Raw genomic sequence first — 15,179 nt, 5'->3', positions numbered from 1 at the left:
CAAGAACCAGAAGAAACAGTCCAAATTTCTATTCCTCCCCTAAGCCCGAGAGCAGAGCCAGGATCCAAGGAGGTTGCACCATATCTTTTATCTCTTGATTCCATCCCACTCCTCTTTGAACCTCCCACTCTTGTTGTTCCAACTACTTTTTGAGATGAGAGGAAGAGAACTTTGACCCTCTTCACAAAGTCGCCACTCCTTAACCCAGGGTTGAGTTTTTTGTTAACCTTAGCCTACTTGGGGTTAGAAGCAGGCCATATGCTTAATGGGGTGTGTCCAGTATCATTCACTGTGCCTGTTAGATCCCGGATCCAGCCCGGTTGCAGTGCACAACCACAGGCCCTTGTGTCCTTCTTTGGTGACCACACCTGCTTCCCTTAGGGCTTAGCTCAAGTTTCACCTCCTCTGGTGCCTTCTCTCACTGGTAAGTTCACTCTGGGGGCTTTCTTCTTTGAACTCCAGTGCACTTTTAGGCAGTTTCCCACAGCTCGATGAGTTGTTTTTTGCCATTTTGCAGTGTTTTCTCATTGTGTTCTTACGTGGGTCGGATCTGAACAATCATGTAAATTCTGTAAGGGTAGGACTCTTGTTTTGTGCTGTTTTCCAACACTATGTTGAGTGCCTTTCAGTCAGCATGGCACTTCCTTACTTTCTTCGGCTTAGCCCTTCTTGAAATTGAGTCCTTGGTGTTGAATTGTGTGTAAGGAGGCCAGCTGGACCTGTGCCCTGATTGAGAAGCTCTATCTCCACTTTGTGGGAAGCCATCTTAACGCCTTGCCTCAGATGTTGCTCTTTGGGCCCGTGCTGCCACCGCAGTGTCACCTTGTGCCAAAGGTCTGAATGTGAGCAAGCGCTCCCAGCAGAGGGAGCCAGCAGTTGGGCTCTCTTCCAGCTGCCAGGACAGATGGTTATCCTGCCGAACAGGCTCATTCAATGGATAGTCAAGAGAAGATGTGATGGAGGCTGAAAGGAGGAAGGTCAGAGAGGCAGGAGGAGACCAGGGGACAGTGGTACCACTATCTTATCACAGAAGCCAAGGAAGGCAACAGTTTAAAACAAGGGGAGAGGAGTGGTGCCAAATGGCTCGGGAGAGGTATTCTGGGCTAATGACCAAGATGAGTTCATGGGAGGTAGCCGCTGACAGTGGTCTTCCCTGACACCCCATCACTCTGCCACACCTCCTTCTTACTCTCCAAATAACACTGTCATTAGCTAAAATCATCCTGTTTCGTCCCAGCTTCTGTATCCAAAGTATACTCCTTGAAAACAACAACTTGGTCTTGTTCACTCTTGTGTTCTCAGCTCCCAGAATAGTGCCTGACACTCAAAAAGATAGGAATAAAGGCACAGACTTGTCCAAAGTCATCCAGCTAATAAGTGGGAAATCTCTGGGGTTCTGGGCGAGGGGGGGGAATAGAATAGTAAATGCACACACGTTTTGAATAATGATTTTAAAGAGTGTACAATTTAAAAATTAACAAGTTAGTCATAGACAATTACTCTTAGAAGGTAAAAGAAGGAAAGCGTATGAGAAGCTAAAAACTTCCTATTTACTTATTCAGAGATGAATGATAGTACAATATCACAGACTAAACATCTGGAATTTCTACAAGCTGTACAAAGAAGGAAATTTAGAACTCTAAATGCTTCAACTATTTAATGAGAAAGACTAAAAAATAAATTAAGCATTTGACTCAAAGTAGAAAAAAAAAGAACAAAATATATAGTAGGAAAGCCAGGAGGAAAGAAACGTATTAAAGTAGAAATTATTGAATTTTAAAATAGAGTTGGTAGATAAATTCATAATATCATTTTTTGAAAAAGGAATAAAGTGGTTGAAGAGGAAAAAGAAAAACATATCCGAAATTAGAAATGAACAAGGGGATACAACAAATGTATAAGAAAGTACTACATGTAAGTAGGCTAATGAATTTGCTCCTCGGTGAAATAGATTTTCTGGGAAAAAAAATTATATGTGTGAATGAAACCAAAATTCTCTTAATTATCTTAAGCTAAGTGGAAGACCTGAAAGATCAATAATCAATGAAGAAATGGAAAAAAGCATATGAGTGTTATCTCCATATGCTTTTCTAAATGAGTTCTTTCAAACTTTCAAGGAACAGGTAATTCTCATGCCATTTTCTTTATCATATCACCATTCTGATTGTATGTAAGTGTGTGTGTACGTATTTATATTGAGTATAATTGACATATAACATTATATTTCAGGTGTACCACATAATTATTTGATATTTGTATATATTGCCGAATGATCACAATAAGTGTAGTTAACATCCAGCACTATATACAGTATGATTAATTATAGTTGCCAGATTGTACATTATATCCCCATGACTTATTTATTTTGGAAGTTTATACATGTTGATCCCCTTTACCCATTTCACCCACCCCTGTCCTCCTCTGGCAGCCACCAATCTATTCTCTGTACCTATGAGCTTGTTCTGTTTATTAAGATTCTACATATAAGTGAGATCATATGGTATTTGTCTCTCTGTCAGACTTATTCCCCTTAGCATAATGCCCTCAAGGTCCATCCATGTTGTTAAATGGCAAGATTTCATTCTTTTTAATGGCTGAAAAATAATCCATTGTGTGCATGTGCACGCACATGCGTACCTCACAACATGTATGTGATTGTATATATATATATATAAACAATTTTAAAATTCTGTCTTATGGTTGAATAATATCCCATTGCCTGCATATATATATACATATATCACAATATATGTGTGATAGATATGTATCTATCACAATTTTTTAATCTATTCATCCATCAGTGGACATTTAGGTTGTTTCCATATGTTGGCTATTGTAAATAACGCTGCAGTGAACATGGTGGGTGCATATATCTTTTTGAGCTAGTGTTTTCATTTTCTTCAGAAGTGGCTGCACCAATTTATATTCCCTCCAACAGTGCATAAGGGTTCCATTTTCTTAACATCCCTGGAATAAATCCTACTTGATTTATGGTGTATCATCCTTTTAATGTATTGTTGAATTCACTTTGATAATATTTTGTTTAGGATTTTTGCATCTATGTTTATCAGGAAATTGGCCTCTAATTTTCTTTTCTTGTGGTGTCCTTGTCTGGTTTTGATATCAGGTAATGCTGGCCTTTGTAAAATAAGTTTGAAAATGTTCCCTCCTATTCTGTTTTTTTTGGAAGAATTTGAAAAGAACTGGTATTAATTCTTTGAATGTTTGGTAGAACTTACCAGTGAAGCTGTTTTATCCTGGAATTTTGATGTAGGTAGTGTTTAAATTACTGATTCAATCTCCTTACTAGTAATTAGTCTGTTGAGATTTTCTATTCATGATTCAGTCTTTGAAGAGTGTATGTTTCTAGGAATTTATCCATTTCTTTTACTTTGTCCAATTTGTTGATAGGTAATTGTAGTAGTCTCTTGTGATCATTTGTATTTCTGTGGTATCAGTTGTAACATCTCCTCTTTCAATTCTGATTTTATTTATTTGAGCCTTTTCTCTTTTTTTCTTGATGACTCTAGCTAGGGGTTTGTCAGTTTTGTTTACCTTTTTTTAAAAAAAGCTCTTGGTTTCATTGATTTTTTTTCCCCTGTATCTTTTTATTTTCTATTTCTGCTCTGACCTTTATTTTCTTTTTTCTAGTGACTTTGGACTTCATTTGTCTTCTTTTTCTAGTTCCTTGAGGTCTAAAGTTAGGTTGTGTGAGATTTTTCTTGTTTCTTAACATAGGCGTTTTACCACTGTGAACTTCCCTCTAATAACTGCTTTTGCTGCATCCCGTAAGTTTTGGTATGGTGTATTTCCGTTTGTCTCAAGGTGTATTTTGATTTTGCTTTTGATTTCTTCATTGACCCATTGGTTTTTCAGTAGCATGTTGTTTAATCTCCATGTGTTTGTGAATTTTCTTGTTGTCTTCTTGTAATTGATTTCTAGTTTCATACCATTGTGGTTGGAAAAGATGCTTGGTATGATTTCAGTCTTTTTAAATTTGTGAAGACTTGTTTTGTGGCCTAACATATGATCTATCCTGGAGAGTATTCCGTATACACTTGAGAAGAATGTGTATTCTGTTGCTCTGGGATGGAATGCTCTGTGTATATCTGTTAAGTTCATCTGGTCTAAGTTTTGTTTAAAGCTGTTGTTTTCTTATTGATATTCTGTCTGGATTTTATGTGAGTATGTATTAAAGTCCTCTACTATTATTGTATTTACTACTATTCTCCTTGTAGGTGTGTTAATATTTGCTTTATATATTTAGATGCTCCCATGTTGCCGACATGAATATTTACATATGTTATAGCCTCTTGTTGGATTGACCCCTTTATCATTATGTAATGCCCTTCTTTATCTCTTATTACAGTCTTTTTTTTTTTAAATCTTTGTTTTAAAGTCATTTTGTCAGATATAAGTATCGCTACCCCAGCTTTCTTTTGGTTTCCATTTGCATAGCACATCTCTTTTTATCCCTTCATTTTCAATCTGTGTATGCCCTTACATCTGAAGTGAGTCTGTTGTAGACAGCATATAGAAGGATCTTGTCTTTTTATCCATTCAGCCACTCTATGTCTTTTGACTGGAGAATTTTGTCCATTTACATTTAAAGTAATTATTATTGTGGCAAAAAAATCACATAACATAAAATTTGCCATCTTAACCCTTTTTAAGTGTACAGTTGAGTAGTGTTAAGTATACTCATATTCTTGTGAAACAGATCTCCAGAACTTTTACATCTTCAAAACTAAAACTCTGTACCCATTGAACGTCTCTCCTTTCCCCCACCCCCCACCCCAGGGTCACCACCCTTCTATTTTCTGTCTTAATGCATTTGACTTGTTTTGATACCTCATATAGATGGAATCATACAATATTTGTCTTTTTTGTAACCGGTTTGTTTTAGTTACCGTAACATTCTCAAGGTTCATTTATGTTGTAGCATGTGTCAGAATTTCCTTCCTTTTTGCGGCTGAATAATATTCCATTGTATGTATATATCACATTTTGTTTATCTACTCATCCATTGATCGGCACTTAGGTTGCCTCCTTTCTTAGTTCTTGTGAGTAGTGCTGCTGTGGACTTTGGTCTATAAATACCTCTTACTATTTTAACTGTTGTAGAGCGTAGGAAAATAAGAAAACAACATAACTCATTTTTATGAACACAACCTAATAAATCATGTGGACACACACATACGCTTCACACCAAGCTCAGTAATAGAGATGCATAAATCCTAAAAGAAGCACTAACAAATTTATCAATATAGTAAAGGAACATTAACTACCAACATTTGTTGTCCATCCCATGATGCATTAGAACTTAGAACGTATTAGTACTTTCGGGGCACCTGGGTGGCTTAGTTGTTAAGCATCTGCCTTAGGCTCAGGACATGGTCGTGGGGTCCTGGGATCAAGCCCTGCATTGGGCTCCCTGCTCAGCGGGAAGTCTGCTTCTCCCTCTCCCTCTCCCTCTGCTGTGTTCCCTCTCTCGCTGTATCTCTCTCTGTCAAATAAATAAATAAAATCTTTAAAAAAAAAAAAACATATTAGTACTTGCTCATGATGCTCAGGTAGTAAGTGGTAGGCTAGGATGGCAACCCATGTCTGCCCAGCTCCAGGGCCCTGATGCATTTGGTGAGTTTGTTGAGAATGTAACAATGGCCCCATAAAAGAAATCCACTAATATCATATTTCGCAGAAGTAGGTCAAAGGAAAAAAACAGACCTAAGAGTCTCTCGTGGATAATAAAATATTTGAAGATGAAATTCAACATTTGTTCTTTATTTTTGAAACTCCCCTAATAAATTGGGAAAAAGAAGCTTAATTAACATGATAAATCTGAAAGGACACCCAGCATCATTCTTTTTTTTTTTTTTATTCTGTTGGCGTTAACATACAGTGTTACATTATTTTCAGGTGTACAATATTGTGTACAATAGTGATTCAACGCACTCAGCATGCATCATTCTTTTTTTTTTTTAAGATTTTATTTATTTGAGAGAGAGTATGAGTGAGCAGGGGAGGGGAGGAGCAGAGGGAGAGGAAGAAGCAGACTCCCCACTGAGCAGGGAGCCCGATGCAGGCTGATCCCAGGACCCCAGGATCACGACCTGAGCCAAAGGCAGGTGCTTAACCAACTGAGCCACCCAAGCGCCCCCAACATGCATCATTCTTAACAAAGAAATAATGTCAGGGGTAAGGCAGACCCTTTCTAACCACTATTATCTCAGTGTCCTGAAAGAATAATCTAGCCAACGTAATGAAGTAGGATAAAGAGTTTACTGTTGGAAAGGAGACACAGTTTTTGGCTGCAAACTAAGTATCTACCTAGAAATCTAGAGATAATCAGTCCTGAAAAATGGGTAGACCTAATAAAGAGCAGCAGTTGTCCACTAAAAGACATATATAAAACTTCTGAAATAGCTTTCCTAGTTCAAGAAACAACCAGTTAGGGGCGCCTGGGTGGCTCAGTTGGTTGAGTGTGTGCCTTCAGCTCAGGTCATGATCTCAGGGACCTGGGATCGCCCTGTGTCGGGCTCCCTGCTTAGCAGGGAGTTTGCTTCTCCCTCTCTCTCTCTATCCCTCTTCCTCTTCCTCCCACTTATGCCTCATGCTCGCTCGCTCTCTCTCTCTCAAATAAATCTTAAAAAAAAAGAAAGAAACAAAGAAACAACCAGTTGCAGTTGGGAGAGAAAAATCTCATTCATCCTAGCAACCAAAACTATAAAATACCTTGGAACAAAATGAACAGGAAATGTGCAAGACTTAACAGGAAGAAAACTACTGAGCTTTACAGAAGGACATGAAGAAAATAAACGGATAGGCAGATATGCGATATTCCATGAGGGGAAGACTTAGTGCTTTAAAGATGTTAATTCTTTTTTACTTGATCCATAAATTTAAATGCAAGTCTACAAAAATCTCATTTTTTTAAAGCAGGCTCCACGCCCAGCATGGACCTCAATGCAGGGCTTGAACTCACCACCCTGAGGTCAAGACCTGAGCTGAGATCAAGAGTCAGATGCTTAACCGACTGGGCCATCCAGGCACCCCTCATTTTTTTTAACTTGGAAATATTATTCTAAAACTAATCTGGAATAAGTGAAATAACCATTTTTTAAAAATTGAAAGAAGATGAATGTTGGGGGAAATTTTATTACCAGATAGCTCTTATTATAAACCTATAAGTTAAAATATCATCATAGTGGTGCTACACTAATTTAAAAATTAGCAAACTTTATTGTTGAAGGAGTTAAGACTTGAAGAGATGAGTTGCCAAAGACCACAGAACTCTAAATGAGTGGTGTCAGATTTCCAAACCCACACTCTTACCACAGTGCAACACTGCCTTCCTGAAATATACGTAGATACATGTATTCATAAAACTATGAGAAAGAAGCACACCTAAATATGAGTATTAGTTATCTGCAGATGATGGAATTATGGCGTGATTATTCTTTTTTTTCCCCTTCTATACTTTTTTTGAATTTTCCAAATATTCTACAGAGAACAATACTGCTTTTATAATGGGACAAAAGGACAATGCCTGCTATTTTCAGAACCCAAAGCTCCACTGCCCCTTCAATGTGGGAATTTGGCCAAGATCTTATTCTTGGACAGCATCAGTGAAAGGGCCTTGGGAATGCTCTTGGGCGCAGCCGCAGAGGCATGTCATATATGGAAACCTTCCATTAGGATGACCTCACCACTGGAACCCATTCAACATAAACCTTGCCTGCAAGAGCTAGCAGAGATCTTTGGACAAAACCTGGAGGGTGGAGAGCCGAGAAAGAACTGACCTAAAGAAGAGAGAACTGGGCTCTTGGCCTGTAGAAGTCCTCTGTATCCATCTGGGCTTAGCAGGTCTCTGTGATCAGTTCCTAGGGAAGGATTACTTTCCCCATCTCACTCTCCTCCAAAAAAGAACTCCCACGATGGCCAGACAGTTATTTCTGTCTTTTTCCTGGGGCCTGAGTGAGACCTAGGTTGTTACTTGTGTTGGAGAAATAGTAATGGGTTATTAGTGGGTGAAAGAAGTGGAAACATCACCTAGACTAAAGGAAGTAAGACTGTTCTTAGATATTCCTCAGTTGGTCCCTGTAGTTAGTTTCCTGATTCCTGGCAGTCTCCTCTCTTTACCTCACTTTGCCTTAAGAACAGCACTGGCCCCTTTACCACCTTGAACAGCTCTTAACAGCCCTGCTTGCCATGCTTAAACATCTGTGTCTAGAACTCCTCTCACTCAGCTTAGTGTTCTATACTTCCCCCTTGGCTTTGGAGTTTTATTTTTTTTTTTAAAGATTTTATTTATTTATTCGAGAGAGCTTGAATGAGAGAGAGAGAGAGAGAATGAGAGAGAGAGCACATGAGAGGGGGAAGGGTCAGAGGGAGAAGCAGACTCCCCACTGAGCAGGGAGCCCGATGCGGGACTTGATCCCGGGACTCCAGGATCATGACCTGAGCTGAAGGCAGTCACTTAACCGACTGAGCCACCCAGGCGCCCCGGCTTTGGAGTTTTAAATTATTCTTAATTGAATCGTGGTAGACTTGGGATAAGTTTACACAAATATTTTAGCTCCCAGTCCTAGTGTTGTTCTGTAAGCGCAAAGCCTCTGATTATGACCCTTAGAACTTAAACGTGGCCTAGGAAGAGACCATATAATGAGAATAGAATGCTGTGTTAGTTTGAACTATTTTCATTGCACTGACAGAAAATTCAATTCAGACTGGTGTTCAGGCACAGCTGGATCCAGTGCCCACTGTCATCAAGACTCGTTTTGTTTTAAAGATTTTATTTTTGAGTAATCTCTACAATCCACGTGGGACTCAAACTCACAATCCTGAGATCAAGAGTTGCATGCTCCACTGACTGAGCCAGCCAGGTGCCCCAAGACACATTTTGTATTCCTCTCTTGGCTCCTATATACTCAGTGTTTGTTCATTTATATTTTGTGTGTGTGTGTGTGTGTTCATTTAAATAAGTTTTTCCAATAGAGTAGTTTTTTTTTAAAGATTTTTATTTATTTGAGAGAGAGAGAATGAGAGACAGAGAGCATGAGAGGGTAGAGGGTCAGAGGGAGAAGCAGACTCCCTGCTGAGATGTGGGACTCGATCCCGGGACTCCAGGATCATGACCTGAGCCGAAGGCAGTCGCTTAACCAACTGAGCCACCCAGGCGCCCCTGATAGAGTAGTTTTGATGGCTAGAGGTTTATATCCTATTGTCTTGGTAAGTCCAACAAGAAAAAGAGAACTTCTGTGTCCAACAGTTCCAAAACAAATTCCTGGAATTGAGTTGTTCAGTCATGGCTTTGGTCATGACTTGATCCTAGGACCAGTCACTGTGGCCAGGGGGATAGACTGCTCTGATTGGCCAGGCCTGGGCCTTGTGCCTATACACCAACTGAACCACATGCACTGCGAGTGGGGGAGAATTCATTCTCCAAAGAAAAATCATGATGGCATTAAGAGCAGAAGGAGGAGTGGATGCTGGGCAAGCAAAAGGAACAGATGTCTACAACAGGTGCCGAGGAGGAAAAAGCAAGGTCTTACCATCGCCGCTGTGGGCAGTATGACCTAAGGTGAGCAAGCTATTAAGATAGAAATGATACACCAAGTACTGTTGGCTCTAGATAATAACACCGCATTATGGGGTAATGACCCCTTCATCCCCAAAACATGGGTCACACATCCAGGCCAGGGTCATTCATTCATTTAATTTGCATTTATTGAGCACCTATTGTGTGCAGAGCACTGTTCAAAGTACACAGAAGTAAATGCTGTGCTTTCTGTCTTCAAGGAGTGAATAGTGGAATTAGATAAAGGAGCCATGCTCTCATGAAAGATCACAAGAGCAGTTTCTTCCTAAATGATGAGTGTACACAGGATGAGCAACAACTTTACATATGAGTGTTGAGGGAACCCAAGTAAGGGAGAAATGAATGTTTTCACTCCACGTTTATAATTTCACTTATACCCTTTACAGTTATAATTTATTTGTACTCCACTTTAAATTCTTTAGACAAATATTTGTGTCCACTAAGTGTCAAGACCCTGGACTCTGGATACCTAGTAGAAAGGTTTTCCAGGATATGTGAAATATTAGAAAGAGAAGATAAATTGATTGAATGTGAGGGCAGATGAATCTAGAATACATTCCCACTATGGATGAGCCACATGACGTGTGATGTCATAAATAATACAAACATGTATATAATGAACCCAAACAACACATATATATAGTAAAATATGTATATATTATATATAACATATATAATATAGTGAAGTACAATATGTAGTAAAGCCCAATATATAGTAATAGTAATTCTGCTGGAACTCAGGTGGGTGCAGGCGATGGGGCAGTATCTAGTTCAGCTCAGACAGCTAGCTGTCTGCTAATCCAGCTTAACCTAGATGCTGGACCACATGGATTTTAAACAACTCCAAGTTCCTTTTCAGTGACATTTTAATAAATATTTAATGACAGTGAACTTGGAATTGTAATTTTTGGCAAGTGCTTGGGGTACAGCTGCCAATCTTTATTGGTGGCTGAGTAAGGTCCGAGGCTCTCAACTTTCAAACTGTTTTTGTTTTGTTTTAACACAGCTCACCAAAGTTTAGTAAGAGAGCCTGTGGGCCACTTACTACATCGATTCCCACTTCACAGCAGAAAAGGAACTTGCAGTAACCACAAAGGGTTTCTGTACAAGCACATTTGGAGAGTCAAATTTTGGACAATGTGGTTGTCTCCTTATTTATGAGCTTGGGAATAACATGGGAATACCTACCCAGGTAATCATTTCAGTGTTAGAGGTTTTGATCTTGTAGCCCTTCTTTCTGTCCATAATTGGCTAGCAGAGTCTGTTGTATATACAAACCATGCTTTGTCCAGGAAAATAAAGCCCTATCATCAGAGTAAAAAAGAATATCTTCCTTCCTTTTTTGTTTTTTTTAATAGCAAGGGGCTATGCAGCCAGCCCATCCAAAGATAGTATCAGATTTTTTTTTTTTTTTTTTTTTTTTAATGAGTGGAAAAGTACTGGTGTCAGAATTCAGCCTGGATCAGCCCTCAGGAAAGCTGCACCGCCCCCCCACTGCCCCTCTCTGGCCCATGAAGTAGAATAGCAGCACCAAAATCAATTCGTCCATGGCCCAGACTGAGGAAAGGTCAATAGAAGTTGCAGACAATTTGATATTCTTGCCACTGCAGGGCAGAAATTATGGCAGTGACCTGTGGTGGAATTGCTTTTGAAAGCCCATCTGTTCCTTATGTCAAATGTTCATCTGAGAATCCGGGGTTTTCACAACTTGTTAAAGAGCTGGCATAGAATCGGGGTAGAACAATCAATAAACAGACTTTTAATTTGAGTTAGAGGAGGCACAGGTTGTTCTTACTCAAGGAAGATAAACTGGATTCTGGGTCTAGCTGAACAGAGCTAAGTCCAAAGAATAAAAACACAAATCATAAACTCAATCAATAAACAAAACCAGGGATGGGAGCCCACCATTCAGGAGAAGCATTAACAACTTCAGAGGCAAAAAGTCGCCCCTGGGTGCTTTATTTAGATCAAGTTTTAAAATTGGGCAGTGAGTTGGGCTCTAGTCAGAGATCGGCCTCAAATTTATAAAAATTGGGGCAGTTGACCTTGTTTTGTGAGAGCCAGAGGAAGAGAACTTCCTAGGGGTTTGGTCCCACACAAACTCACTTTCCAGGATAACAGCTCAAAAGCCTCTTCCCGGAGTCTGCTCTTGCTGCCAGATTCCATTCTCACCACAAGGTGTTATTGAAGTAAAGTATTTTTAAGACGGTGAAAAAATGTATTCTAAACTTTAACTTTTATGAGGTCTTGAGTGGCTTTTTTCTATTTTGGGCTTTCACAGTTTCTTCAGTTGATGTGTTCAAGGTTATTTTGGCGAGCCAAGACTTCTTAAACCAAATGTAGGGAAAGAAGGACCTGCATTTGCTGTAACATTTTGAAATTAAGACTCATTCTAAATTATTTGCACTATGTTGTTATGGGAGAACCTCACTTTCAGACACTGCAAGTGATACTTCTGGTAGTTCTCAGCTGATCCCAAGTTGCAAGTATATTTTTCCCCTCAGCACTAGGGGAGGGCATAATGCTGAGGTTACGAGTGGGCTCCAGAGCCAGACTGACCTGGGATGGATTCCTGGCTTCCTCACTTACCGGCTATGTCACTTAACTAAGTGCCTTTACCCTCTGCAGCTTCAAAGTCCTCAATTTCATAAAATGTGAATACCAGGAGTAAATAAGTGAATGCGTACACAGGGCTTAGTACAATTTGTGGCACATAGATACAACTCAGTAAGTGGCAGTATTGATAAGAGCAATCATAGTAATAACAATGAGGCCTAAGGCCAGTAGTTTGCTGTGAATCACCCTTTGGGGACTCTAGCTCTGCAGGGGAAACATCCTTCTCTTGCCTAGAGAGATGGACAGAGGATCCTAACAGCCCAGGGAGACCACAGTCCCTACTCACAAAATGAAGGTAGATGGTTCCTGCTTTCATTTAAAAGCCACCCTTCTGAGGACACCTGGGTGTCTTAGTTGGTTAAGCATCTGCCTTTGGCTCAGGTCATGATCTCAGGGTCCTGGGGTCGATCCCCACGTCCAGCCCCACGTTGTAGGGCTCCCTGCTCAGCAGGGAGTCTGCTTCTCCCTCTCCTTCCCCTCCCCCCCCACTTATTTTTTTTCTCTCTCTCTCAAATAAATAAAATCTTAAAAAAAATGCCACCCTTCTGGGTGGGCAGGCCCAAGTGTCAGGTGGATCTTGACTTTTAAAATAACCATCTAGGGCGACTGGGTGGCTCAGTTGGTTAAGCGACTGCCTTCGGCTCAGGTCATGATCCTGGAGTCCAAGATCGAGTCCCACATCGGGCTCCCTGCTCAGCGGGGAGTCTGCTTCTCCCTCTGACTCTCCCCCCTCTCATGTGCTCTCTCTCTCTCATTCTCTCTCTCAAATAAATAAATAAAATCTTTAAATAAATAAAATAAAATAACCATCCAGCAGGGAGGCTATCAACCCTGCTTTTAAAGCCCTCTAGCCCCCCTTTCCCCTGTTATTCTCTGCCAGCTTTTCCTGTCTGGGGATGAGGGTAGGGATTGATGGGAAGGACAGGATGACTGTGGGAGTTGAGGGAGGGCACTGCCTGAAAATAAGGGAAAGAATAGGGATCCTGGGATATGTCCCAGGCCAGCCCAAGGTTTGGGACACTTAGAAAGTGGAAAGGGGTGTCATCTGTTTCTATCTCCTCCAGGATCAGGGTCATCTCAGAGGGCTGGAGGGAAAAGGAAGGACATGTGTCTTTTTACTTAGATGTATGGTAGATTTCAAAGTTCTCCCCCTTTGGCTGTTACTTCATTTAGCACTGACTGTCAAATGCTGGCTCTCTTGTGGCGATCACATGTGTTTTCTGTGGGTCCCATGCAAACCGCACCTCCCTACGCAAGCTCACACTTCCTTGATATGGGAAGTCTGGCCTGGTTCAAACACTTTCATCCTCCCTTGTCCCCACCCTCTTCAGTGGTACAATCACAGCCTTTCTCTTGGGTGGAGTATTAGCAAGAAGGCTCCAGCCCAACCACATTCCCTGTGCCCATTGGTCCTATGAGGACACCCCAAAACTGGGGGTGTCCAGTCTGCTCCACAGACTTCCCCACTGCCTACTGTATTACTGTCGTCCCCGCAGCACCTTCGGGTGGGCTCAGGGCAGTCCAGCACAGCCACTGCACGAGCAGACAGCCAAATGGAGACCGAAAACTCTTCTGGGCACCTGGATCTTCCAAACTGTCTTCTTGGAATCCCCCCTTACTTGGCGGGGATGCAGCCCTCTCTGCAGAGTAATAGGAGAATCCCCTCTCATTACAACACTGCTCTCCCCCAAGACTGAGGACTCGGCTGGGAAGACTCCCTCTCCCTCTCTTTCTGGCTTTCCCACATAGACACCTGTGGGGAACGAAACCAGAAAGGTGGCTGAGCTGCCTCTCAGTAAGGCCTGGGAGAGGGGTTGTGCTCCAGTTTTGGCCATCTCCTAGAGCCTGTTATTTGCAGTTGGGGCCATAGCGACGATTTCAGGGAAACTAAAATGTTCACTCAACATTCTGTACCGGATAAGATTTAATCCTGTTCAAATACTCTACATCTTTCTTGTTTTTTGTGCCTCCTTGTTCTATCAGTTACTGAGAAAATTGTGTTACTCCCAGTATGATTGCAGATATATCTATTTCTCCTTTTTGTTTAGTTAATTTTTTCTCTCTCTCTGTCCATATATATATATATGCTATTGGGTGCATACAAATGTGGAATTGTTATATCCTCTGGTGGGCCGACCCTTTTATATTATAAAATGTCTCTTTCCTTTAGGACTGCTCCTTGCCTTAAAACATACTCTGTCTGATGTTGGTATAACTTTGTTTTGACTAGTGCTTCTTACTTTCAGTTTTACTGAATCTTTGTATGTAAGGTGTATCTCTTACAAGTAGTGAACTGGCAATTTAATATCATCAAATATCCAGTTAAACAATCTTTATCTTAAGTAGGGGTATTTACTCAGTTTAAATTTAGTGTAATTACTGATATATTTGTGTATAAGCTCACCACCTTACAATTTGTTTTCTACTTTTCCCTCTTCTTCCAAGAAGATCAGTCTTTTCTGTTAAGGTCATTGCTGATTGGCTGGGACCCACCCCTATTGTGGAGGATAATCTGCATTACTTGAAATCTACTGATTTAAACAGTAGTTTCATCTTAAGAATTCCTCCAGAGAAACACCTACACTAATGTTTGGCCAAATATCTGGGTACTGTGGTCTAGCCTAGTTGATACATAAAGGTGACCATCAGGTCCCAGTGGACCCAGAGTGTTTGACAGGCCCCTCCCCAAAGTGGCTCTGATTTCCAGTGGTTTTCTCCCTTGCCCCAAAAGTCTGCCAAAAGCACTGGTAAGCTTCTTAGTCTCTTAGTTACTGCTTCTTGCTCAACTTCTTCTTCTTTTTTTTTTAAGATTTTATTTTTAAGTCATCTCTACACCCCACATGGGGCTCGAAATCACAGCCCCGAGATCAAGAGTTGCATGCTCCACCGACTGAGCCAGCCCAGGGCCCCACTGCTTGATCAACTTCTTGGTCTCTGCCCTGTGCTGCTATAGTATGGGAAG

At 40.8% G+C, this 15,179-nt stretch overlaps 1 protein-coding gene across 3 annotated transcripts in view; it reads left to right on the top strand.

The window, feature by feature from the left end:
* The window catches only part of STAMBP (STAM binding protein), a 42,979-nt gene extending 27,809 nt beyond the window's left edge, over nt 1–15,170 (top strand). Inside the window, exon 11 of one of the 3 annotated variants that reach the window (XR_003611258.2) lies at nt 15,027–15,114. Coding sequence is in view for 1 of the 3 variants with exons in the window: in XM_088026455.1 (XP_087882581.1) it covers nt 15,027–15,170 (144 nt within the window). In the remaining 2 variants the exon portion in view is untranslated. Of the gene's footprint in view, nt 1–1,824; nt 1,915–15,026 lie in introns of those variants that run through there. The other 2 variants (XR_003611259.2, XM_088026455.1) reach the window with 2 other exon arrangements.
* Nucleotides 15,171–15,179: the final 9 nt, after the last annotated feature.

The sequence above is a fragment of the Eumetopias jubatus genome, unplaced genomic scaffold (assembly GCF_037043125.1).
Source record: "Eumetopias jubatus isolate StellerSeaLion01/CBP00866 unplaced genomic scaffold, mEumJub1_p1.0 scaffold_9, whole genome shotgun sequence".
In the NCBI taxonomy this organism is placed as follows: Eukaryota; Metazoa; Chordata; class Mammalia; order Carnivora; family Otariidae; genus Eumetopias; species Eumetopias jubatus.
The sequence above is the reverse complement of the archived record's forward strand: the minus strand, read 5'-3'. Positions and strand labels throughout refer to the sequence as shown.